A 26,975-nucleotide genomic window follows, 5' to 3' on the forward strand; every position below is an offset into this window, starting at 1 on the left:
AGCTAGTGTCTATGATATTAGACAACTCAAATCTAAAGGCAATGACACCATACTAATACCTAGCACCCAGACTGTGGCTTCTAAATCCTATTCTCCACTAAAAGGAACCAGGGTCCCCTGGAGAAATGGTTGATTGATTCCACAGCTGGCACAGGTAGGTTACAAGAGGATCATGTTTGCTAGAAAATAACAAAGTGCTTTATTCACCACATTCACAGCTATAAAACAGGAATCCAAGAGTCCATATGGGTAAGAGAGAAGGGAAAAGGGAGCTCTTCCTTAGCAGATCACACTTGAATATCAGGATCCTGGAAAAGAATTACTTCTTGGCATTTCCATGAAAGGAATCCCAATAGCCATGCCCCTATACCTTACTTAATCCACTTCCTTTCTAAGAGATGCGGTATCTTTCATATTCTTAACACTTAAGAGACTATTTATTTATTTATTTCTCTGAGTCACCATATCAACAAGAAAATTAATGAGGAGTTCAAATGAGTATCAAGGGTTAGAATAGGAGCCCAGGAATTCTCAATTTCCAAGTTCCAGAGACTAAGGAAACTCTCTTCTCTCTCCTCCTCTTCCCTGAATCAAATCAGATGAAATTTAGTCATTCTCTGTAGCTTTCTACTCTGGCTCAGAGACACTTAATCTCCTCCTTTCTACTGGAGAATATCTCAGTATGATGGTTGTAATGAAATGTAGCCAAGCTTGCATCTTTGAAACGCTCTTACTAGCTGTCAAAACTGTTTTTCAACAACACTACACTCCATGCCCAGAATTACTGTGATTTCTTTAGTGATAAAGTAAACAAAACACATTTTCACTACACAACATTAACACGTACTGAGAAGACAGAAAGCAAAAATCATTTTGTAATCTCCTTAAAGAGACAAATATACTAGACCATTCTTCTCCAAACAGGTATCAGTTTGTAATTTATTATAAAAAAAATTCCTTAGGTATATTAAATAAAAATGAGGGAACAGGCCATAGCTCCAAGAGAAAATGTTTCACCAAATCAAACAATAATAGTAAATATCCTACAACATGAAGAAGTAATAGATACAGCATCTTTCCAATCTGTGTACAAAATCTGTCATTCGGCTCTTGGAGGATACAAACAGAAACATTGTTACTATTGCTGAAACGAACAATTATCACAGGTGAACAGAGAGGCCAGAATTAACTGATCGTACACTGACCACCTTTCTTCCATAAGTCTAGGGAGGATGGCCCATGGAGCTGCTGCTATTTCTATATTCCTGGAACTCTGCATGATGACATCAACTGTTGAGTTGCACATGAAATCTAGCAATTCTATTCACACTTTAAATTATTTGTAGTGTCCTCAATGTAATTATAACATAGTATGAATTATTTATAGTCACCTATACTTCAAGCTCATATGTGCAACGACCCAAGGAATCACGAAGTCATTTTCTAACTGCCTTAACACTGTAATAATAATATTACTGATGACTCAGGCAGGGGGTGCTCCCCACTGGCCCCGCGCTGCATTTACAACCATCCGGTGAGGGAACAACTACCATTACTTCCACTGAAAGATAAAGAAGCTGAAATTTAAGCCCAAGACATTCTGACTGAAAGTTACACACACTCAGACATTAAATTCACCACAATAGTATTTTTATTCTCTATTGCTGTTACCAATATCAGAATAAGTGACTTATTAATAGTAAAAGTAATAGCTACTATCAACTGAGTGTCGCACTGCACCAGACTCCTTGCACATGGTGGTTCCCGAGCTCACAGCAGCCCTCACATGAACTGATATCATTGCCATTTTACAAAGAAGGATATTGGGCCCAGGTAAATTAAGTGACGGTCCAAGGAAGTGGCAGAAATTGAAATTTAAACCAAGGCATGTTTGCTCACAGTATATACCGTTTCAGGGCCACCTCCCCTTTCCGTCCAAAAACAAAAACAAAAACAAACAAACAAAAAAAACCCCAAATGTCTATTTGGGTTTCAGGAAAGAGGACAAGGAGAAGAAGAAATTCCTCATAACAAAAGAAGGAACAAACAGTTGAGCACCCAGGATCTAAATGACCAGCCTCTCCCTATCTGGGAGAGCTCATTGTTTTGCAGTGAGTGCCTTGTCTCTGGATTCCTGATTGTAGCAAATTCCAGGGCTCCAGACTGCAGCTCAGCCTCTGACTAACACTACAGTGATTTATTTGAGGATAAATACCTCTGTCAGTGTGTCTTATGACTGAACACAACAGTCCAAGCGGGATGGAATGCATGGAATGCCCAGGGCTGCTGGCGCTGAGGCAGCAGAGGGCTGCTGGCCTTATCGGCTACCTCTCACTGCGCAAGGTCTCCTCCAATGAGAAAACAGGAACTCTCTGAGCACTCATGTTCCTGCCAGAAACAGCAGCATCCTCAGAAATCAGAACTGGGGAAGCCAAGCATTTTGAATAATTATGTAACATTAATTCATGCCCAGGGAAGGCGGGGGACGAGGAGGATCTTTTTACCTGGATATACAAAGCTACGCCTTCTAATAATCAGGCCTACCTCCCCCTCTGACAAGCTCCCACACTCTGATAACGCCTAACGGCTACACAGTTGCCAGAGCAGACTCTCCGGGCAGCTGGCTGGTGTCTCCAAGTCCTGAAAACATGTGAAAAAGCATTCGACCCCCTTTGTGGGGCATGCGTAGTAAGAAGAAAGGGCAAAGAGGAACCCACAACAAGGCGCACAGAAGCATAGCTGTTTTCCTAATGTGAATGTGGTCACGCTGCACACATTCAGAGAACTTTCATTTCAACCCCTCTGTGTTACAAGTCAGGAAACTGAGGCCCAGAGAGTTGAAGCAGCTCATGTGATGATCATAAACAGTGATGGTGGCTGACGGAGGACTGGTGCTCAAACAGCTACAACAGGCTCACATGCCAGAAGTGATGAGCAGCACGTTATCACAAACACAAAAAACCATCTTTCCCACCTTAGGAAAGTCTTACGTTACCCTGAGCACACAAGGTGAGAATTAATACATATACTGTCAAGAAGTCAACAGCAGCTTAACACGGCCTCCCAATGCCTACATCATTCACCTTACCGCGTCTCATTCATTTAGCATCTCACATCATCACAAGAAGAAGGGTGAGTACTGTGCAATAGATATTCTGAGAGAGAGAGAGAGCACACTCACACAACTTTTATTACAGCTTACAGTTATAACTGTTCCATTATTAGTGACTGTCACCAATCTCTTACTGTGCCTAATTTATCAATTAAACTTGCTCATAGATATGTATGTCTAGGAAAAAACAGAGCATATGCAGGGTCTGGTACTGTCTGCATATCAGGCATCCACGGGGAGTCTTGGAACATATACCCCGCAGATGAGGGGGGACTACCGTACTTTTTCACGTACAATTCTAGACTCCCAAGCAAAACATGTTACATAAGCCTGTCTAGTCGCTAACCTTTCCTTCCATTTCCCGGCCCATAAGACATTCACCAAAGATTGATTCTCCTAACAACCATCATCAGTACAGGCCAGACAAGGCAGTCTTCAGTCAACCACCCCACCCCCAAGATGCTGGAGGAGAAAGCTAACATCCACGGGAGCACACACACAGGGTCAGGAGGAAGGAAAGAAGAGGTCACCTCTCCACAAGTGGTTACAATCGGTTCATCTCCTGCCTGGCAGGTAAGCATCGCTCATCCGTCACTTCGCAGCTGGCACAAAGTTGCCAGAGAAACATGGCCCCAGCACAGAACGCACGGAAGCCAACCCCAGAAGACCCTCGCTTCAAAAAGAGGGAACTTACAGATGGGGGTTGAAGATGCGACTCATCTTGGAAGCATGGTCGTTTTCACAGTCCAGGCCATCGTCCCCTTGCTCCAGGCTGAACTTTCTCTTGCTGGGACTGATGGGCGGGGGGCCTGTGCGGTGACTGGTGAGGGCAGATGCCACAGGGAGGGTCTGCATCCTGGGTTCTCCCCTGAGAGCAGCTTCACCTACGCAAAGAGAGAGGTCATCGTCATCAATGAGCAGAAAAAACACCCCACTGCAGCGCCCCGCTTCCCCACCCACCCCTTGCAAAAAGACTCCCGTGGAAAGTTCTGGCACATGACAGGCTGCCTGCCATTCTCAGAACACGGCCTGAGTGCAAGGTTAGCTGCCAAGCACAAGGCATTTTACATAAATGTGGTTTTCTACACAATAACTCATTCCCCTCTCCCAGCTTTACTGAGACGTAACTGACATACAACACTGCCAGTTTAAGGTGTACAATGTGTTGATTTGATACACTTATATATTGCTAACCCCTCCATCATGTCACATAATGACCATTTCTTCAATAACTCTTTAGGGTAGAGTTTAAAATTAAAAGTAACAAATAAAGTAACAGAACGGTAAAAGTATTGACCACAAACCATCTCAAAAGTTAATTTAAAACAATGAAGGTCTTTTCAACCCCGAACCTGTAAGAGAATGACCTAACACAGGCTTCATTAGAACCTGAGTAGAAACTCACTTTTCTTGCCTGCTACATTTTTATTACATTTTTGGTATGTTATTTTTTTTAAGAATGAGGAAAATTTATAGGTTCATAATTCACATATTTGCCCCAAAAGTTAAAAGAAATAAAAACACATTGTTTAATGAAAAATAAACATTTCGTTCTTACAGAACACTAAAAATGGCACATTAAATATGTTTTGGCTATTATCAGCACAAAGTTCCTGCATAGGATTTGACCTGCACAGGTGCAGTTCTCACACATTTTCGAGGCTGAACACTCAAATTAGAAATCACATTGTGACCTGACTCCAAATCTTGGTGTTTTTCATTCCTGTAATTACAAAGGCTTTGCAGCAGGCAGTAACTCTGTGCTTCATTATTAACTAAAATAAGCATGACCCTTTATTATAATAAAGGTTTTATATCTTCTAACGTTTATAAACAAGAGTAATAATTACTTGAAAAGAAAATTTCAAGTTTTCTAAGTCATATGGGTGAGGGGGGGTACCTAAGATTTTCACAAATAATAACCCTTTTGTTGTGCTATTCTTATTGGTCTCTAAGGCCTGACCAGTTTTGTTTCCACTCGGTCACAATTTGAGAGAAATATTAGGATAAAGTCAACTTCATCCGAAACCTTGTGGTACCTAAGACAGGAAACCTTTGTTTGCCACCACTAATTTTCATATCATCACAGATGTGTGCACAGGCTTAACAGTCGTTTGCTTCATACACATATGACAAATATGATTTTGTTAGGGAAAGGAGTGAGGGAAAAACCTCCTGAATGTTTACCAGGAAAAATAAAACTTTTGCCAATTGAGTCAGCAAGATATAAACTAGCAAATATACAGTGACCCCATAACACACCTCCAGGCAGGATTTCTTTTAGGGATTTTGGCCCCAAAGCAAACTGGAACTTTCCATTTCAAAGAAATAGCTAAAAACAGGCCATAGGCTTCCCTGCCACATTCAGACATTCAGCAGGATTTTGTTTGTCCTCTACTTCCTATTTATGAATTTTTGATTGAAAGGAGCAAGCAAACAGGGGAGCCTGGGTGGCTTGGTTGGTTGAGCATCCAACTCTGGACTTTGGCTCAGATCATGATCCCAGGGTTGTGAGACTGAGCCCCACATCAGGCTCTGCACTAAGTGTGGAGCCTGCTTAAGATTCTCTCTCTCCCTCTTCCCCTCTGCCTCTCTCCCCCACTTGTGCTCGCTCACTCTCTAAAATAAAAAAAATTTTAAAAATTTTTACAAAGCAAACAAAAAAGCCATGCTAACTAATATTTATACTGTGATAAATCAGAAAATATTCTTTCCAAATACACCCCCCTCTCTTGTACCCTCCTCCTCCACAGAAAGGAAAGGGGAATTTCCAATGTAAAACATCAGTAGCCCAGCTAACTTTCGGAGCAGCCCTGATGACAACCCCCAGGAACTCAGCAATTGCAAATCAAGTCTCCTCAACATGGCACAGAGAGCCACCATGCCCGCCACCCTATGTTTCTCCACATCCTTGGCAGGTTCTGTGGGGAGGAGTAGTCCGGCTCTGTGTGGACCCCTGGGCTTTGGGAACCATTTTATCAGATGCCAGATGTGGAACAACAGCAGTTGCCATGGAAACCTACCACCACAGCAACAAATTCAAATCCCCCCCCCCCAAAAAAAGTCACTCATCACAACACTAGAATACACTGCTAAGCAAAAAGCAAAACTCTTGCAGTAAGAACAACGTTCCCACTCTACTCCCCAATTTCCATCTTAACATAAGCTTGTTTGTGTTTGCTGGCAGTCTACATTCATCCAACGAATGCCCCGCTTATCTTTAAGACCGAAATCGCTGGTGTCTGATACAGAGAGAAGAAAGTCTACAGGAATCCCTTGAAAACTGGGATTTCTAACCTGGAGGGTAAAGGACCCACAGAGGAACCACGGGTGGTTCTTCCCCCTGAGGGGCTGTGATGAAACTATACCAACCCCCCTAGAGACAATGGGGACATGCATGCTGTTAGTGCTAGGAGGGGCCTTGTACACTTGGATTGCCTCAATGGACAGAGAAAACTGTGTGCCCAGACATGCAGGGAACTACCCAGGGTTAACAGGTTTAGTGCAAACAAGAACCCGTGCTCTCTGCCTATCAGAATGACATCTCCTTGTAAATGCTGTGCAAGGCCCACATGTGGCTTACAGCGGAGGAACTGAAGGTATAAGGGAAGGAATCCACAGTTAGAAGTGCAGAAACAGGTCTGGTCAGTTAGACACCTTCATTTTGGGGCCTCCACTCAAGGACGCTAGTCCGACTCCTTTTATTATAAAGTAGGATTTGCTACTATTATTGTATAAGTGGCAAAGGAAGGTTAAAATAATTTTAGTAAAATCGAGGAGAACACACAGTCTGAGAGTCAAGACACTGGCAGGACACTGTCACTTTATTTAGAACCAGGAGAATATGGGCACACGCTTCCCCTCGAAGTCCTGCCTCCAACAAGGGGCTGGACTAGCTAACACCTAACTCTCCTGCAGCCCTCCGAATTAGCGACCCAACTCTGATCCACGGCCCTGTAATGGATCAAGTACGAACCAGGCAACATTTACTAAGCGATTACTCCTTGTTTAACACCAAACCAAGGCAGCAAAAGGCACAGTGTGTGTCTCAGGTGCCATAGGTTTAAAAAACTAAAAAGCGAACCCATAGTCAACTCAACTTGGAAACCACAAGATTAAACAAAGTTCACACAAATTTCTTCACTACAGACCTCTGTGTCCTCTAAAGCACTTGTCTGTCTCCAAGCCAGAAACACGGCTGTGCCGATTTTACTCACCCCCACCCCCATGCTCCTACACATTTCTGTAAACTCAGTCTTCCACAGCAGCGTTCTGGCTAGGTCAACCCACTGTAACCCCAAACGGCGGGGACTTGAAGGTCACTGATGAGATACCCTGCAGGCTGCTTCTCCATTTATAACCAACAAGTGGTCCCATGACCCTCCCAGCCTTTGCTCCTAGTATCCCCCTTTGTGAACTCTGGGAATGTCAGCCCTAGAGGTTAAACTAGACTGGACACCACAGCACAAAGACCTCACTCTCTAACCCCAGGGCTTCTTCCTCCAATCTTCTTCTTACACTTAAATCCTACGTATCCGGCAAGGGCCACTTAAAATGCCTCCTCCTGCAGACTGTCTTCCTTGACTCCTCAATCTTAAAGCTATCTCTCTTGGGTTGAGCATTCAGCTCTTGATTTCAGCTCAGGTCATGATCCCAGGGTTGTGGGATCAACCCTCAAGTCGGGCTCCATGTTGAGCAAGGACCTTGCTTAAGATTCTCTCTCTCTCTCTCTCTCTCTCTCTCTCTCTCTCTCTCTGCCCCTCCCTGGCTCTCATGTGTACACGTGTGTGCATGCACGCACACACACCTCTCTCTCTAAAATAAAAATAAAGTCATCTCTTCTGAATACCCATAGAAATTTATCCCTATGATACTTCCCTTCCTACCTTGTTTTATGCTCCTTGAAGCAGGAGACATTTAATTCATTTCATATACTCAAGAATGCAGAGCACAATACCTTCCACATAGTAAATGGATGGTAAACATTGACTGAATGAATAAATGAGGCATGGCAATGTGGTGCCAAGGTGAGAGAGTTATAGGATATGTTACAGATCAAAGTTGTGAGAATAAAGAATATTAAAAGTTTTAGTTAAGAATATTATTTAAAAAAAAAAAAACTCTCAGAACTCAGCAATAAAAAGAACTCAATTTAAAAATAGGAAAAGATCTATGGGGCACCAGGGTGGCTCAGTCAGTTGAGCATTCGACTCTGGCTTGGGTCATGATCTCGCAGTTGATGAGTTCGAGCCCTGCGCCAGGCTCTGTCCTGACCAAGCTCAGAGCCTGGAGCCTGCTTGGGATTCTGTGTCTCCCTCTCTCTCTCTGCCCCTCCCCCACTTGTGCTCTATGTCTCAAAAATAAATAAACATTAAAAAAATTTAAAAATAAAAATAGGAAAAGACCTAAATAGACATTTCTCAAATATATCTATCATCTCAAAGAAAGATGGCTATCATTTGCCATCACAAATCAAACACAAATAAAAACCACAATGAGACACCACTATACACACACCAGGAGGGCTCATCAGAAGACAGAAAAGAACAAGTGTTGACAAGAACGTGCGGCGTTTGGAACCTTTGTGCACTGCTGGTATGAACATAAAATGGTGCGACTGCCATGGAAAACAATTTTGGGAAGTTCCCCAAATGGTTAAACATCGAGTTACCGCATGACCCAGCAATTTCACTCGGAGGCATACAACCAGGAGAAATTAAAACATATATTCATATAAACACTTATACATGAATGTTCACAGCATTATTCATAATAGCCAAAAACCCAAATGTCCCCCAACTGACAAGTGGGTACACAAAACATGTCTATCCAGAAGATGGAACATTATTCAGCCATAAAAAGCAATGAAGTACGGATTCATGCTGCAACATGGATGAACCTAGAAAATAGTACGTTCAGTGAAGGCAGCCAGACACAAAGGGCTGCTACTGATTCCATTTACATGAAATGTCCAGAATAGGCAAATTAAAGACACAAAAATAGATTCGTTCTGGAGGCTGCAAGGAGGAGCAATGGGAAGTGACTGCCAGGGAGTGGCGGGTTTCTTTTGGGAGTGATGAAAATGTTCTAACATGGATGGCGGGGGCAGGGGAGGCTCAGTCGGTTAAGCTCTTTTGGGAGTGATGGAAATGTTCTAACATGGATTGGGGGAGGCGGGGGCTGGGTGGCTCAGTTGGTTAAGCATCCACTTCAGCTCAGGTTATGATCTCACGATTCGTGGGTTCGAGTCCCACACCCAGCTGTGCTGACAGCTCAGAGCCTGGAGCCTGCACTTCAGATTCTGTGTCTCCCTCTCGCTGCCCCCCTGCCCACTCTCTCTCAAAAATAAATAAATAGACATTTTAAAAAATGCTCTAAAATGGATTGTGGTGAAAGTTGAACAATCTGTGAATATACTCAAAACCACTGGGCTGTATATGCTACATGGGTGAATTGTATTGGTATGTGAATATCTCTACTAAAGCTGTTACCCTCACCACTAAAAAATAAAAAAAAAATATTTATAAGTAGATGACAAAAGACTCCAGTATCATTAGTTCCTTTCCTATCTCAAGTTTTTCACACTGAACTGTTCAATGAGAACAAGCATCCATTAATTTTCCCTGGAATGAAAATAAACCTTGTGTTATTATAGCTACAGCTCTCTACAATGTTAAAGTTGGGTAGTTTTTAAAAAAAAACTATTAATTTAAGCAAAAACAGGTCAGGTAGGCACTTGGACTCACCAAGGGAACCCTTCACCAAGGGTTCTATTAAGGTCCAGCTCAGCTTTTAATCAGACCTTGTGTGAGCCCCCCTTGCATGCTGAGGGCTGTGTGAAGTGCTGTGAAAAAGCAAATGACCTAACAGACTCTGACCACATGCAGGGAAGGAAAGAATACACAACAAAAGGAACTTAATCTGAGGTGTAAAAGACTTTTTGCACTTGAATTAGCGTATATTCTAAATTTCACAATGATTTGGTAACTGAAAAAGAAAAGTATCTTTTTCAGAAATAAACAGGAGAAAGGAGATCCAAGGAACTCAGTGTTTTAAGTTTCTCAAGCTGGTCTCACTAGGATTGTCAACTTTAAAAATATATATATATGATTGTAACAAAGGAAGTTTAGTTTTTAAAATGCATTTGGCCTCTTTATATAGGGATGGGTTACTAAGAAAATGCCCAACACATGCAAAGATTACATAACTGCTGTTCTCAGTCCTGGTGGCAGTTCTAACATAGGGATCAAAAATATTTCTTAAATATGTCTTCCAACTGGAGATGAGCAAAGATTTTTGGCCCAAAATTTCATAAAAATCAGCATCTATTAATTTCAATGGGGAAAAAAAAGAGTTGAACAGAAAGATAAAGAAAACCGCTTAGCTTTATGATGTGCCATATAATGATTCTGGTGAAATATCAGAAGAAAATTCTGCTTTCTAGTCAGAATACGGTGGAGGGAAAGCAAGGCATGGGGACAAGACCCAGGGACATGTGGCCTAGTTTCAGAATCCTGCACAGATTCTAAGACTCCTTACTTCCTACATTTTAATATAGCTGAGCTTAAAGTTTGTCTTACATTCAATTAGCATATTTTCAAAAGCGAGACAGTTTCTTTCTTAGTGGGACGTGAAATAATGGTTGGTCTTAGACTGGATACAATATGGAACCAAACTGGAGGGCCTTCAAAACAGCACTGGTCTCATTAGCCTGTTTCTTCATTTGTAAAATTAAGTGATTTGATTATACCACCTTAATGGCTTAACTTTTGCTCTAAATGTCTCCTCCATTTTACGTAAGGGCTATCTTCCAAAGTTAAGTCATACTTTAGCTGCCGATGAAGAAATACTCAACTTTTATAGGACACACCTTACACAATAGAAGAAAAAAGTGATTCCACTATGTATGCTTAACTAATTTACTTCATCCTTGAAGGGGATGTGATTAAAAATCAAGGAGACTTCCAATTCTCAGTGGTCAAGTTTCACTCACGTATTCAAATACCCTAAGAGCACTGTAGTTAGTACGCTGAAACTGGAAATAACTATCATCTGGTCCACAAAATGCAGATTCGACCCTCATACAACGGGATGATGAAGGCCAAGGTCTTCAACATGGAGGTGAGACAACTAATTTGTTTCAGTGACCATAAGGGATTCCAGGGAAAAGCAGAGGCAGCTTTGGAACCCGGGTCCCTCAGCTCCCGGTCACCGCATCGCTTCAGCAGCTCTGTAAGCCAATCGCCACACGAGGATTTGTGACTGCATTCAAGACTGTGGCCTGCCTCACGAGGAATTCATGAAAATCATGGTATTGACTATCATTTTATGGAGATTAGTCAAACAGCACAAGGCTGAAATGACAGTGTCTTTGTGTTTACGGAGAAGGGGAAGGTACGAGTGTACTAAAAAAAGTTATCTTGCCCTTACCCTTAACAAGGGCAGATTTTCCACAAAAATCTGTATTGCCTTCCATACTCAAAACCTTTCTTCCACAATTTAAATCGTCGCTGTGTTTAAGACTTTAGGTTCTACTCCCTTCCCCATCCCTTTTATCATGTTTGAACCTAAATCAAAAAAAAAAAAAAAAACCCCACAGCTTGGTTCCCACCCCCCACCAAAAGCCTCTCGGCTACGTGGGACCGTCTCCTGTCTGACCACAGCCCAGGGGGAGCAGACTGACATCACCCTACTGGCGAGAGGCACCCAGATAAAACAACTGCTCTCCCCTCACGCTCAGGACCGTGCAGGGCAGCGGCCGCGGCATATTCATTTTCTTTCAAATAATACTTCTTTGTCTCAGGGACCAGCAGCTGGAGAGAAGACCGTGAAGTCAACCTCTTTCACACAGTTCAACTGGTGGCTCTCCCCATTCTGGTTCCCTTTTTTCTTTTTTTAAAGGAGGGCTGTTAGGCAACATGATGAAACCCGGGCGAGCCAGAAGAGATAAAAGACGTGACGTAGCGTCTGCCAGCGGTGCAAGGATTACCAGCGATTCTACAGGGCAGTGACCACGCCCCCTCGCCCCCACCCCTTTCCCACAGCCGCTCTCAGCAGCCCAGAGCCGCAGCTGGAGACTTGCAGAGCCCCATGTCACATCTGGAGGCCAAACCTCAGCAAAAGGTTACTCGGATGCAGCCAGCCAGGCGGGGGAAGCCGTGTGAGTGCAGACCCCCAGCTGAGCATCATTTGAGCGGCTCTGGGCTTTTCTTTAGGGCAACAAGGAGATTGTTGAGGAAAAAAGAAAAAAAAAAGAAAGAAAAAACCCTTACAGCATATTACTGACTGCTAATAATATAACTAAGGATTAACAAAACATAGTAAAATGTGGCGTTGCAACATACATACGCCTTCGTAATCAGAATTTCAAATAATCCTGTAAATGTTACACTTTGTCAGAGGTTTCCTGTATCTTACGCCAAGTATATTTTATTTTTAAAGCATTTAAAAATGTGATTATTCCGGTTTTTCCTCACTACGGTCCCATAACGGAAGAAGGTTAAGAATGATTCCCTAACTGCAGCTAAGGAGATTAATGTGTCAAGAATTAAGTGAATTGCTTAGGTCATAAAGCTGATCCACAGAAGAGCTGGAAGGATAACCCAGGCATTCAGATTCCCCCATTTTCATATTCTTTTTAGATATGCAGGATTCTTTACAGGTTAAGGAAAAGAAGTGGGAAGAAGACAGGTAAAGGGGAGAGTCCCTGCAGAGCAGGTGGGGGGGTTCACCCAGATTACAATTCAGCAAGTCTGGCTGGCACCTGCTCCCAGACAATGCCAGTGTGGCTGGTATTATCAGGGTGGAGGATGTCCACAACTCTTAATAGTTTTGTTTTATTATTTTATTTTATTTCACTTTACTATTTTAATTTTTATTTTAGAGAGAGGCATGAGTAGGGGTAAGGAGGAAAGGGAGGGAGAGGGAGAGAGAAAGAGAGAGAATCTTAGGCAGACTCCATGCTCAGTGAGGAGCCCTACATAGGGCTCAATCCCTCCACCCTGGGATCATGACCTGAGCCAAAATCACGAGTGGGACACTCAACCAATTGAGCCACCCAAGCTCCCCTACAATCCTTAATGGTTTTAAACATCTGTAATTCCATAGGGATTAGAGCAGGAAGGGTTAAAAAAAGAACCGCAGGGGAATAGTAAAATGTCTGGAATTCTCAATCTCCATTCTGAACAGACAATAAAATGTTTAGGAAAGGTTAATCTAAATATCAAAAAGTACTAACTAGCTGAAGATATATTAAAGTCAATTAAAAATTATTATATTCACACCCATATGTTGCTATTCATTTAACAAGTTTTATACCACTTAAAATAATTTTGTTGTGTTTGTTGTTAAAAAAAAGAAAAGAAAGAAAACCCATGCACTATCATTTGCTCTACTGAATTCAATTTACAAGTTAACTGTACCTTCTTCATGGATTACGCAATACTGGAATCTGGGGGAAATTATCACAAAGTAAGAAAAGTGAAATTAATGTCTTATTATAAATGTCACTTCAGCTCAAAGAAAAACTCAGTTATCTAACAATGACATAATTAGGGAAGATCAGCAGATCTCAGTTCCAAGTCGGGTTTTGGCTTTCTAAATCATAATTGGGACTCAAAAAGATCAAACAATTGACCACGTCCTCCGTTTCCTGAGCCAGACCAACGACCACACCAGCTTCTACTCTTGGTCCTCCAATCCTAGGCTACGGCTCTGCAGGGAGTCCAGAGTCAATCAGGAAGCTGAGTTTCAGAGTGTGAGCCCTGCTTTCCTGTACCGGTGAGGCCGGAAGGGCTGTGTCTGCCCGGATATTAGAACATGGATACAATGTGTCACGTGTCCTCACAAATCCCTATCTGAGGTCCTGGCACCAACGCATGACCCCAGAGGCAGCTCAAGAAACTTTTAGTGCCAGGCATACAGAACCCTCCTAATGGAAAAGGCCCTGTTTTTAACAGCAGAAATTCTTCACTGTATTTACCAGAAAATCCACTTTGGTGACATGTTACTGTTAATGAGGAGAATTATGGAAGTAAAGTTTTTACAGATGGTATTAGAATCAGGCTCAATTTCCTCCATGGTAGAGCTCATACATGCTTAGAAGGAATCGCTGAACAAAGTAAAGCAAAAAAAGGCTTGCTCTGCGGCACCTGGGTGGCTCAGTTGGTTGGGCAGGCGGCCGACTTTGCCTCAGGTCATGATCTCACAGCCCATGAGTCTGTGGGTTCAAGCCCTGTGTCGGGCTCTGTGCTGACAGCTTGGAGTATGCAGCCTGCTTCGGATTGTGTCTCCCGCTCTCTCTGCCCCTCTCCCTCCCTCCCTCTCTCTCTCAAAAATAAACAAACATTAAAAAAAATTTTTTTAAAGGCTTGTTCTAACCTCTTCAACAGTTGAACTGCCTCATGAGGGACGTGCATTAAAATAGAGAAATTAAGCTGTGGGAAAATAGTAAACATAAGCGGTTAATGTAAGCGGGTAAAAATTCCCAAAGAAACTCTCTCTTTAAGCCCTTTAAAATGCAACAGGTTAAACATCAAAGATAGTATGTTAATATCTGCATTTTCAAAACATTCTTTACTTGAAGGGAATTCTGGAGGGTTTGACTGGGGCAGGGGCTCTGGGAGAGTTAAGTCTTAGAATCAGTCACTGACCACTAAGGAAGGAAAAAAAAAAAAAAAAGACAGTTCTGGGAGGGAAAGGTGGGACTGGAAAATTAAACTTGTGCTTCCTCTGATTTCCCATAATCTTTGGAATGGACTCATCACAGTATGCCTATAGAAGAGTTTACTCATGCCCAGCTCTCTTTGCAACACCAAGCACAGGGCCACGAGTGTCTCGCTTCTTCCTGTACCCCTGACCACACTAGCCATGTGCAGAGAAACTCAGTATAAGTGGGCTTTGGAATCAGAAAAAGGTATGATCTTAGCAATGTCTCTTCACTTCTCTTGAACCCCCATTTCTTTTTTTTTTCAATATATGAAATTTATTGTCAAATTGGTTTCCATACAACACCCAGTGCTCATCCCAAAAGGTGCCCTCCTCTATACCCATCACCCACCCTCCCCTCCCTCCCACCCACCATCAACCCTCAGTTTGTTCTCAGTTTTTAAGAGTCTCTTATGCTTTGGCTCTCTCCCACTCTAACCTCTTTTTTTTTTTTCCTTCCCCTCCCCCATGGGTTTCTGTTAAGTTTCTCAGGATCTACATAAGAGTGAACACATATGGTTATCTTTCTCTGTATGACTTATTTCACTCAGCATCACACTCTCCAGTTCCATCCACGTTGCTACAAAGGGCCATATTTCATTCTTTCTCCTTGCCACGTAGTACTCCATTGTGTATATAAACCACAATTTCTTTATCCATTCATCAGTTGATGGACATTTAGGCTCTTTCCATAATTTGGCTATTGTTGAGAGTGCTGCTATAAACACTGGGGTACAAGTGCCCCTATGCATCAGTACTCCTGTATCCCCTGGGTAAATTCCTAGCAGTGCTATTGCTGGGTCATAGGGTAGGTCTATTTTTAATTTTCTGAGGAACCTCCACACTGTTTTCCAGAGTGGCTGCACCAGTTTGCATTCCCACCAACAGTGCAAGAGGTGAACCCCCATTTCTTCATCTACCTTGAGAGATTGTTGTCAGAAGCACTGAAAACTTATAGAAAGTTTCCAGTCCAGAAGAGGCCGTGTATTATACTATGTGTCTAATTCCATCAGTTGACAGTCCCATTTAAAGGATGGGATGGTGGGGGAAAAGGAGACTTCTCCAAACGTCACTCTCACTATTCGTGAGAACTCCTCTCTTCTCATCAAGTTAGCACATATAGTTTCCACTAACTAACTGAGAAGGTCAGGAGACACCGTGTCAAGGAGCATGGGTGTGTGAGCGTTCCCAATCTGCCCCACCAGGAGCCAGCAGATGATCCTGGGGCAGCTACCTGACTTCCTACAACTGTTTCCATATGTGTGAAAATGCCCGTATGAACCTACACATGGACCCTGAGCTATTTCAAAGATTAAACAAGAAACCTGGCACAGTGCCTAACACATAGTTGGTGCTCAGTAAAATAGCACCTCTTCCTTCCCAGGCACACTCTCAACTCAGTATGCTTGCTTCCATGCACATTTCTCCCCACTAAGATGCATTCAGAATTCCTCTGGACCAATTCATATTCATCTCCACTTTCAAAACCCAACCCACAGGCACCCTGCCACCCCCAGCCCCAAGAATATCTGTTCTGACACCATCTGGTAGAGCTGACATGGCTGTCCTGAGTGACATTCTAGTACTGTCTGCCTCCAACTCAAAAGCTACAGATTTTTTTTTTAACTTTCTTTATTTATTTTGGAGAGAGAGGGAGCGCAAGGAGGGGAGGGGCAGAGAGAGAGAGAGAGAGAGAGAGAGAGAGAGAGAGAGAATCCCAAGCAGGTTCCGTGCTGTCAACGCAGAGCCCAACACGGCCTCAATCCCCAAAACCGTGAGATTACAACCCGAGATGAAATCAAGAGTTGGACGCTTAACTGACTAAGCCACCCAGGTGCCCCCAAAAGGTACAGATTTTTGACCAATACCACCATGTTTGCTACGGTCTCCAAAGATAAATAGGCAATCTTGTTCTCTGCAATATATTCTAGTCCAGACCCTGAGGAGTAAGAGCAGGCTCCCAGGAACCGATACAAAATTCTTACACAAACTGGCATACGGACTGTTGATGGTCACATACAGGCCTACCTATTCCAAACATGAAATCTCATTATCAGCTCCAAACTCCCTCAACAGAGCTAAAGCAGGCAGGTAGCTAGGATGTAACAAATACCCTAAGTCAAATATTCTGCTATCCCACAGAGATGCATTAACTCACTGTATTACTTATCATGAAACATGCTGGTTTCAGAAGTCACTGAGTGAATTTTCCAAGGATTAAAACAGGACACAAAGTTCAAATACTGAGAGAGTGGCACACGATACTGAGAGAGTGACAGCAACATTAAGAACTCAGGCATGGACATAATTCAAGTGCCTAACAACCATGAAGACTGTAATAAAATGAGCCACTCAAAGTAACATTCTGTAAACTTTATTAGTGAAAGAGTTAAATACAGGAGTAATTTTTTCCCAACTTTTTATTTCAAAAAAAAAAAAAATGTTAAGCTACTGAAAGTTGAATGGACAATGAATATCCCACTTCCTATACCTAGATTCACCTAGCATAAGCATCCTGTCAGTGTTTTATCTATACTCACTTTTTTTTGCTATAACTGCTATAGTCTTTTATAAAGTAACTTGTAGGAGGCACTTGGGTGGCTCGGTCAGTTAAGCATCTGACTCTTGATTTCAGCTGAGGTCACAATCTCACCGTTTTTGAGTTCGAGCCCCACATCTGGCTCTGCACTGACAGTGTGGAGCCTGCTTGGGATTCTCTCTCTCCCCCTCTACTATCTCTGCCCCTCCCATGCTCTCTCTTTCTCACTCTCTCAAGATAATAAACTTAAAAATTAATAATAATAATAATAATAATAATAATAGAGGATCACAAAGCGCTTTTGATTATGTAGGTTCTACCTATCAACAATTCCTATATTAGGAATTAAAATGAAGAAAATGTTCAAATATTAATTTGAAGATAAACTTAGCACATCAAAAAAAGCAGCAGCAGCTACGGGCATCTTGTAAAAGGAGGGCATTAATTTTAGCTGTACCAGTTAAGAATAAGGATTTGAAAAATAAGTAGGATTTGGACACTTGAAATGATGGGTATGGGCATTCCAGGAGGGGACAGCTGCATGAGTAAATGGAGAGAGCAAGGATGACGTCATATGTGTGCACGTGTGCACAAGGTCAATCTAACTGTTATGAAGGGCTCATTCCTTCTAGTGGTAAGGAGTTAAAGCTAAATAGATAGATGGGTCAGATAACACAGACAGAGTGTTTAGGTATGACAAGCAACTGATAGGGAGCCACATAAGTGTTGATGCGGCAAAGGCAAATCTTCAGGCGCTTCTGGGATGGACACACCTGAGCGCGGGGGTAGGGCAGTGACGCACGTGTAAGGTGTGGGGGTCAACAACATTCACATCTACGAGGGTAGTGAAGAGGCAAGTCCAAGAGGTGCTTTAAGGAAAGATCTTTATAAACTGAGAAACCATGCAAACTGGAAAAGCTGAAAGCTATACTCTTTTTCTACCTTATCAAGATAAAAGAGGAAAAATAAAGATTGAGTTAGCAGTGTGAGTCTATATTTTAGGTTCTCCAAAGTGATCTAACAAAGGCTAATGAGCTTTCTACATCCACATTTTTGTTATGACATTTTTAATATTCTAATGAAATTCTTTTTATTGCTGGAGAAAAATTTCAGTATGCCAAAACTCATTTTCTTTAAATAAAATAATAGAGATATCTATTGTTTTAGTTGCAGGAAGTATGCTAAGATTTTCCAACTGTCTGTGAATAATCAAAACTCATTTCACAGGGGTGCCTGGGTGGCTCAGTCGGTTAAGCGTCCAATGTAAGTAATGCTACTTACATTTCATCATGACTCAGGTCATGATCTCGTGGTTTGTGAGTTCGAGCCCTGTGTCAGACTCTGTGCTGAAGCTCAGAGCCTGGAGCCTGCTTCGGATTCTGTGTCTCCCTCTCTCTCTGTCCCTCCCCCACTTGTGCTCTGTCTCTCTCTGTCTCTCAAAAGTGAATAAATGTAAAAAAAAAGAAAAAAAATTCATTTCATAGGTGTTTCCCGGGTAACATCTGAGTTGTAAAGAACAAATATCAAGTATCTCAATAATACGTACTTATAAAATAAAAATTCTTAACAGTGATTTAAAACAGACTCAAATGAAATCCACCCTATGTTGAAATAAACCAATCCTAAACAATTATAACATCCTTCATTAAATTAGTGTCAAGCTAATATGCAGTTATGTTAGTTTTTTTTTTTTTTTTCATAGCATGCAGTATATTTTGGTCCTTTTATGGAAAAATTTTACTCAGTAATTATAGTTTACATAAGCTATGACTGAAAAATGTTTGCATTCCCCAACCAAAAACTAAAACACTATTGTACTTGAAGTCTAAAAGTACACTAACTAGCCCGAGAGAGTATTAAACCATTTATTGCAGATTTACTGGAGAGGCACACAGTTAATTTCATCTTTCGATAACAGTATTTAATACCAAAATGTATTTTTGTTTTACATTACAAACAGAGGTATGGTAATAGCATACAGCATCACCAAACACTATGTGAATCTGAGAGTAGCTTTGTGAAGGGACTATTGCAGATTTGTTTCCTAGGTTTTAACATTAATTGGAAATCTTAAGATCTTTATGCAAAAAAGTGTATTACATCAAGGAAAACTTTATTTTTTATATACATATTTTTTTACTTTAGAGAGAGTACGTGAGCAGGGGAAAGAGGCAGAGAGAGTGAGAGAGAGAAGTCTTTTTAAACAATTATGGTTTTTGTCCTCCTGCTTATATTTTTTTTAAGTTTATTTATATTTATTTTCAGAGAGCAGAGGAGTGGGGAAGGGGCAGAGAAACAGGGACAGAAAGAGAACCCCAAGTAGGCTCCTTACTGTCAGCACAGATCCCAACATGGGGCTTGAACCCACAAACCAGGAGATCATGAACTGAGCCAAAATCAAGAATTGGACACTCAACCGACTGAGCCACCCAGGTGCCCCAAGCACTTTTTGTATCCTTATCAAGTGCCAAGAAAAGATACTGTTAAATACAAACTAAAAACTTGTAACAGTTAATCTGAAAACAAATATTCCACTAGCATGCAGAATTTGATGTGTTTCTCAAACACAATGCATCCCCATGATGCAGAGTTTTATAGGCAAGTTTGAACATGAAGGGGGTTCCCCAAATTAAACAACTTCAAATATTAGGGGAGGGGATGCTACTTACATTTCATCTCTACTTCTCTCCATCCTGTCTACCCCCCTCCACCTTTCTTTTAAAGTTTACATTAGCCAGTGAGCAAATTTTATCAATGAAAGGCCAGGAAGGACTGAGTCCTCTGGTGTATTTACTTAAGATATGAAGGTCAAACAACCACTGGGCTCATAAAAGTTGTGGCCGGTTCAGGGCCTACACTTCAGGTCTCTCCTTACCTCCAAGTGACTCATTAGGAAGCAAAAGAAAGAGGAAAACTGAGCTGATCAAAGGCTGGGCTGTCATTAAGTGAAAATGAGGGAAGATGAAAGGCTTGCCCTCCACTTCAAAGGTACAGAGGAGCCTGGGTGAGCTGACAGCGGGAGCCCCTGGATCCGCGGTGCAGACATTCCTCAAGCTGCTGTGTCCCCGCTCCGTAAAACAGAAACTCCAATGGTTTCCTCCTGAATGTACAGAGGGGTGGGTTTCCCCAAAATACAAACCTCACTGCAGAAATGAAAATGAGGAAAGTTGATGGGGCTCCAGGGCAGCTGCCAAAGGTGGCTCTCTGAAACAGCATGCAGTTACACCAAAGCCAAGTTTCTCCCTGGGCTTTCATGCATGTAAGGAAACAAATCTTCATTCTGAGAGGTCTGGGACGAAGCAGCAGGTCCACTTCCCCAGCAGTTTAATGCAGGGTACTCAGTGTGTTCATGCAGAAGGCCAGACTTGCTGGAGTCTACAGGGGGGGAATAGAGCTGGTCTAGAACCAGACAGGGCTAGGGAGCAGGGGCAGGAAAGTCAGATGGATTTAGGATGTCACTACAGTTCCCTCATCCTATCCTGTCCCTTCCCCAGACCCCGACTTCCCACCCATTCACAGTATTTCCACACACAGAGGCTCCTTCAGGCAGGAAAGATTTTACATTAGAAGGGGGACCCTAAGTCATCTAGTCTAATCTCCATCCCAAGATAGACTCCCTGGAATGACTATAAAATGGGGGAAATGTGCACTCACTACCTCACCTCCTTTAACACATGAGCAACCTTATCTATGTAGTTTTGACCATCCTGGAGACTTTTCACTGAATTTGCAAGGCCCTCCCACCCTGTAATTTATGGTTAGTAACAGAAGTGCATGTACGTGCAGAGGAAGCACAGAGAGCCACCTATTCTACCCAAAGTTAATAATCAGGATGATAGGGAACCCTGAGGAGCATTTACTTGGTGTTGCAAAGCTTATATACACGAATTCATTTCATCCTTCTAATTACCTATGAAGTAGGTATTCTTATTGAGTCTCATTTTCCAGAGGAGGAAACGGAAGCAAAAAGGTGGCATATCAAGTTGCCCAAGGTCACATGCCATTCAGAGACGTTTAACGGAGCAGATGGTACTCCGGCTGGGTCTTGAAGGATGAGCAGGAGTTTGCCAGAGAAAATATCCCGCAGACCAGACAAGCACTCAGTGAAGGATGGTGGGAAAACGCATGGGCAACCCAGCCACTAGAATATACATGGCAAAGTGAAAGTGCATTAAAGAGACAGGCAGAGAAAGGCCCATTAACAGTGATGCTGGGGGACACCTTGGGCTTAGGCTATCTAAAGGCTTTAGTGGCTAGAAGCCCCCCTCAAATAAATACTCATTACAAGCAGTTAGCTTGCTATGCAGACGAGTTCAAGACAAGACCATGAGCCCTGCTTCCTTCCACTTCCAATCAGACTGCTGTCACTGGAGTTCTCCTGCATGGAAATTCTGCAGTAGCCTTTTCTACTGGGCCATGCTCAAGCAAGTTTGGACTGTATTTTGCAGGCAATGGGGAGCAGCCAATGATGACCTTCAACCTGGAAAGCGACATACCCCCATATATACGTGGCCATCTGCACATCTGCCCTTGTTGACTGGATTCACCTAGAATTCCATCCCCATATTCTGCTCATCATCACCAAACACCCCCACCCACAACTTACTTTCTAAAGATTATCTTACTTTACAACATGCATGATGCCAACTTGTTTCTTATATAATAACTAGTACTGATCAGAAAGAAAGCCTGACACTAGGCTGTCAGCTCCTTGAGAAGAGCACTGGACACAAAGCCTGGTGCTCAAATATTCACTGGATGGCCCTCTAGGTGCCATTAATAAGGCTCATCACCTAACTGGTAATACTTTGCAAAATGTTTTCATGGAAGCGAATGGTATGTGCAGAACTTCAAGAATAAATTAAAGGAGTATCAATACAAACAATAGCCTTCCCTTCAAATCTCCAAACTGTATCATAGTTTTATTAAGATATAATTCATATACTACACAATTCACCCCTTTAAAGTGTCCAATTCAATGTGTTTTAGTATATGCCTAAGGTCATGCCACAATCACCACAATCTTTTTTAAGATTTTATGTTTAAGTAATCTACTACACCCAACATGGAGGCTGAACTTACGACCCTGAGATCGAATCACATGCTCTGCCAACTGGGCCAGCCAGGCACTCCAACAATCACTACCATCTAATTTTAGAATAGTTCTTCCCCCCAAAAAAATTAGCAGTCAGTACCCACACTGTACCCCCTCTCTCCAGCCCCTGGCAATACTACCCTATTTTCTGTCTCTATATATTTATCTCTTCTAGACATTTCATATAAATAGAATCATATTGTAGTCTTTTGTGTCTGGCTTCCTCCACATAGCATAATGTTTTCAAGGTGCATCCATGTTGTAATATGCATGGGTACTGTGTTACTTTTTAATGACAAATAATACTCCATTGTATGGGCTATAACACAACATACTTATCCATTCATCAGCTGACGGATATTCACACTGATCCTACTGTTTGGCTATTATGAATAATGCTGCTATGGATGTCAGTGTGAGGTCGTGTTTTCCATTCTCTTGGGTGTATATCCAGGAATGGAATTGCTGGGTCAAATGGCAACCCCAAGTTTAACATTCTGAGGAACTACCAAACTGTTTCCCCTAAGTGGCTGTGCCTAAAATTTACAATCCCACCAGCAATGTATGAGAGTTCATCAGCCTTTGTTACAGTCTTTTTTTTTTTTTTTAATTTTAGCCATCTTAGTGGGTGTGAAGTTGTATTTCACTGTAGTTTCAATTTGCACTTTCCTAGTGACTAATGATATTGAGGCTTCTTTTCATGTGCTCATTGACTATTAGTATATCTTCTTTGGAGAAACGTCTATTCAAATCCTTTGTTCAATTAAAAAAAATTTTATGTTTACTTATTTTTGAGAGCAAGAGAGACAGAGCATGAGTGGGGGAGAGACAGAGAGAGAGACACAGAATCCAAAGCAGGCTCCAGGCTCTGAGCTGTGAACACAGAGCCCAACATGGGACCTGAACCCACGAACTTTGAGATCATGACCTGAGCCACAGTTGAACGCTCAACTGACTGAGCCACCTAGGTGTTCCTGTCCAATTTTAAATTGGGTTACTGTCCATGTATTGTTGAGGTGTAAGAGTTCTTCATATGTTCTGGATACAAACCCCTTACCAGATATATGATTTGTATAAATGTTCTTCCATTCTGTGGATTGTGCTTTCATTCAAATCTATTATTACCATTACCTATGGCCTTCAGATTTACGAACAAAAAAAAGACCCCTCACACAAAATCTGACTCTTATTCTTATCTCTTACAAGGCATGGGAATGTTATAACAAATGCTCTTCTAAGAGCCATTATCTTCCCATCCTGTTTCCTGATAGCCCAGCCTGTGTTGAACACCAAGGGCCCAGCCATGGCTAAATGCCCACCACATCCACCTAGGTGGCAAACTCCAGGAAAATAAACAACAGTGACATTCACTATAGACATTCTGCCCGTTTTAGAAATTCCATCCATCTTCCCAAAGCCGTGCTTTAATGGTTTTACAAAATAAAGAAATATAATGTCACGCTATTAATAGACTGCAGAACCTACATGTGTCTTGCCAGCCTATTTTCTTTAAAACCATGTTGACAATGATTGTTAAAACTGCTCCCATGCTAGAATGCTCCTTAACTGTTTTAGCCTTGACATGAGGTCAATGGGAATTAGACTAATGAAGAAATAAAACCAAACTGAAACATTGTAATTTGGGGCCTCCTAGACTATATTAAACTTTTGGCAAATTAGATGGATGAGTGGTTGCAACCACTGACATTCATATTTCACTCTTAGTTCTCCAGGGTCCTCATTCTCTCTGTGCCATTAACCTTTAGGGTCTAGCTCTTTGTCAATCTCACTTCAACCATGTGTTCTAAGGATTACAGAATCAGTAATTCCACAGCACATTATGGCACAGACCCGGTCAGATCAGAGAGACAGATGTGAGCTCATGTAATTGAGAGGTTTCCATCTGTCGCATTGAAAACTAAGGCCTGAAAGACTCTCACATTTTCTTTCGTTCAGGGCTGTTCAGACACCGGATGGCCCATGTACTTAAGCGCTGGGTAGTTCTGCAAACATCTTAAATGGCTAGTGTTTCTGCCTTTCTTGCCAAAGGTGGGTGGATATTCATGGAAGATGCTCACATTAGACCTAGTATGGATCCCAAGCATGGCTGAAAGTACAGAGGTGATAATTCCAGGTGGAGAAAGTGACATCACCTCCTACATATCCAAATCCTAGCTTCCACATCAGCCCACACATAATCAGGTCCCCTCACTGGGACAGCACATTATCTACTGGAATAATATCAAGGCACTGTAGACTTTCTGGAAGGGAAAAGAAGAAGGAATCCATGAAGAAAAAGCAGTAAAGGCTCTTGTATTAGCAAAGAGTTAAAAATAGGTGTCATACAAAAGAGACATTCTATTTTTATAGCAGGATTTTCTGTAAGTGGCTAATGAATATTTCTATGGCTACTCAAATGAAACTGACTCCATGTAACAAATGCATTACTGGAAATTTGGGAATAAATTAACTTTTGGTTAAGTATGATCTTGATCTACTGAGCTCCTAGTTAGAGCAAAAGTAGGTCCCATTCATTTTTATCAATCTATGGAAATTTTCTTTATTGTTTCTCATTCAGCTACTCCTATTCTCCGCTTGGTACAATGCTTTTCAAAGTGTGGTCTCTGGAGCACCTGCATCAGAACCACCTGAGACACTTATTTAAGAAGCATTTTCCTAAGCCCGACCCCAGTCCTCATGAAAAAGTTGTCCAGGGACCCTAAAAATCTATAATTTTAGCATGTTCCCCAGGAGGTTCCCTGCATTTTGCTTGTATCTTCTCTTGGGCCCCATCCAGTCTCCAAACTGATCAATAGTGCAATCAATCAATACTATGATCAATCAAACATTTCCAACTGCCTAAGGGGTATTGGAGCAGTGATTGGTGGAAGGGAAAACTGATGGCTGTGAGTATCTTAATGCTCAAGCATTCAATCAAGAAATGACTGAAGAGCTGGGGTTCAGAAATAGAGTTTAGGCTCTCCCCATTACCACCAGCCAACAATAGCAGGTGAAATCGCTAAAGATAGCCTTTAGAAGAGCTCACCTCTGTTTTCAAACAAAGATGTATTTCTCTATTTTTTTTTTTATGTTCACTTCTTTAGAGGCTAGAATCTGCACTTAAGTGACCCTCACTGGTGCCTCAGTTTCTTTACACAGAAAATGGATATGCCATCTGCTGCCTTATATTCTCTTTAATGTGTATACTGCCATATATTTCCTATATGTCTTTTGCATAACAAAAGAACTCAGGCCCCCAAAAGCTTTCAATTGTGCAATAAAAGCCTTGAGATATTCAATAAAAGCCTAATAGATTCTAGGTCCAATTCATCAATTTCTCAAAGCCCAGAAAAACAAAAGGAACAGGGAAGGGAGCAAAGAGAAATTTCTACTTTAACTCCAGGAACTTGTTGTAACTTGCTCAGTGGGAAACTGCTCACATTTTCCCAACTAACTCCTCATGATTAAATTGAGGCCAGCTACAAAGCCACCATGATCACTCTCTGAGAGGTCAGAGCAGGTAAACTGAGGACGGCATGAAGACCCATTCAGCGTGACTGGTGTCAGTGGAGGGAGAGATCAAAATTCTCTGGTGGATCTGCCTTGTAAAACGTCATTCTGTAAATACTTGGAGAATATAAGAAATAAAGTAAAAATAATTGAGAAATAAAATAATAAAATAATTTAGAAAAAAATCACATGCCAACTTCTAAGGTTTCTCTTTCTCTTTTCAAAACTTCAGAAGTACCAGAAGCTTTTTCCTTTTGGCCCAGATTGTTTTTCAGTGCTACTTCGGGACAGAAGGTATCGCTCAGGAGAGCCGTGTGCTGCCATTTGTGTCGGATCATTAACCTATGGCAGCACATTTCTTTTAAATCCTACAAGCATTTGACATTCTATCTTCTCTGACCCCATGACAACTGAGAGCAAAACTACACAACACTTAGTTTACAACCCATTCTGGTGTAGGTTGAATGACATTTGGTTCATTTGGTTCAAAGTACAGGCTTGAAAATGTCCAAGACCAACTATCTATCTATATCCATACAGATAGATATGGATACAGATGTAGGTATATATTTTCAAATTTATGTATAATGTATGGATATAGATATCTATCAATAAATAATCCACATGAAATTACAGATCTAAAATAAAAAGCCAATTTCACTGCCATACACACACACACACACACACACACACACACGCACGAATACATAAAATTTTATGTATCTACACAAAATCACCACATCTAAAGTGTAAATTACCCGAGAGCCAGGAGTCTACCAACTTCACAAATAGCTACTGCCCTGTGCACCGTGTCAACAGGGGAGTGAAGCCAAATGCAATAAAGACAAAGCCAGAGATTGTCAGCTTACCTGTAAGCAGAAATTATCACTCAGGTACTAAAAATAAACCACACTATTGCTCTAGAGAACTTATACCACTGGGATGGGCCCATGACATCTTTGCCGGAGTGCGGGTACAAATCAGCAAACAAAATGGCTTGTTTTTCTCTTGCT

At 41.8% G+C, this 26,975-nt stretch overlaps 1 protein-coding gene across 3 annotated transcripts in view; it reads right to left on the minus strand.

The window, feature by feature from the left end:
- VGLL4 (vestigial like family member 4) overlaps positions 1-26,975 on the minus strand; it is a 164,006-nt gene that overhangs the window by 36,482 nt on the left and 100,549 nt on the right. For all 3 annotated transcript variants that reach the window (XM_049642751.1, XM_049642750.1, XM_049642749.1), the window contains one exon: positions 3,807-3,996. In XM_049642751.1, coding sequence (XP_049498708.1) covers positions 3,807-3,996 — 190 coding nt within the window. The remainder of the gene's footprint in view (positions 1-3,806; positions 3,997-26,975) is intronic.

Source organism: Panthera uncia, chromosome A2, assembly GCF_023721935.1.
Source record: "Panthera uncia isolate 11264 chromosome A2, Puncia_PCG_1.0, whole genome shotgun sequence".
In the NCBI taxonomy this organism is placed as follows: Eukaryota; Metazoa; Chordata; class Mammalia; order Carnivora; family Felidae; genus Panthera; species Panthera uncia.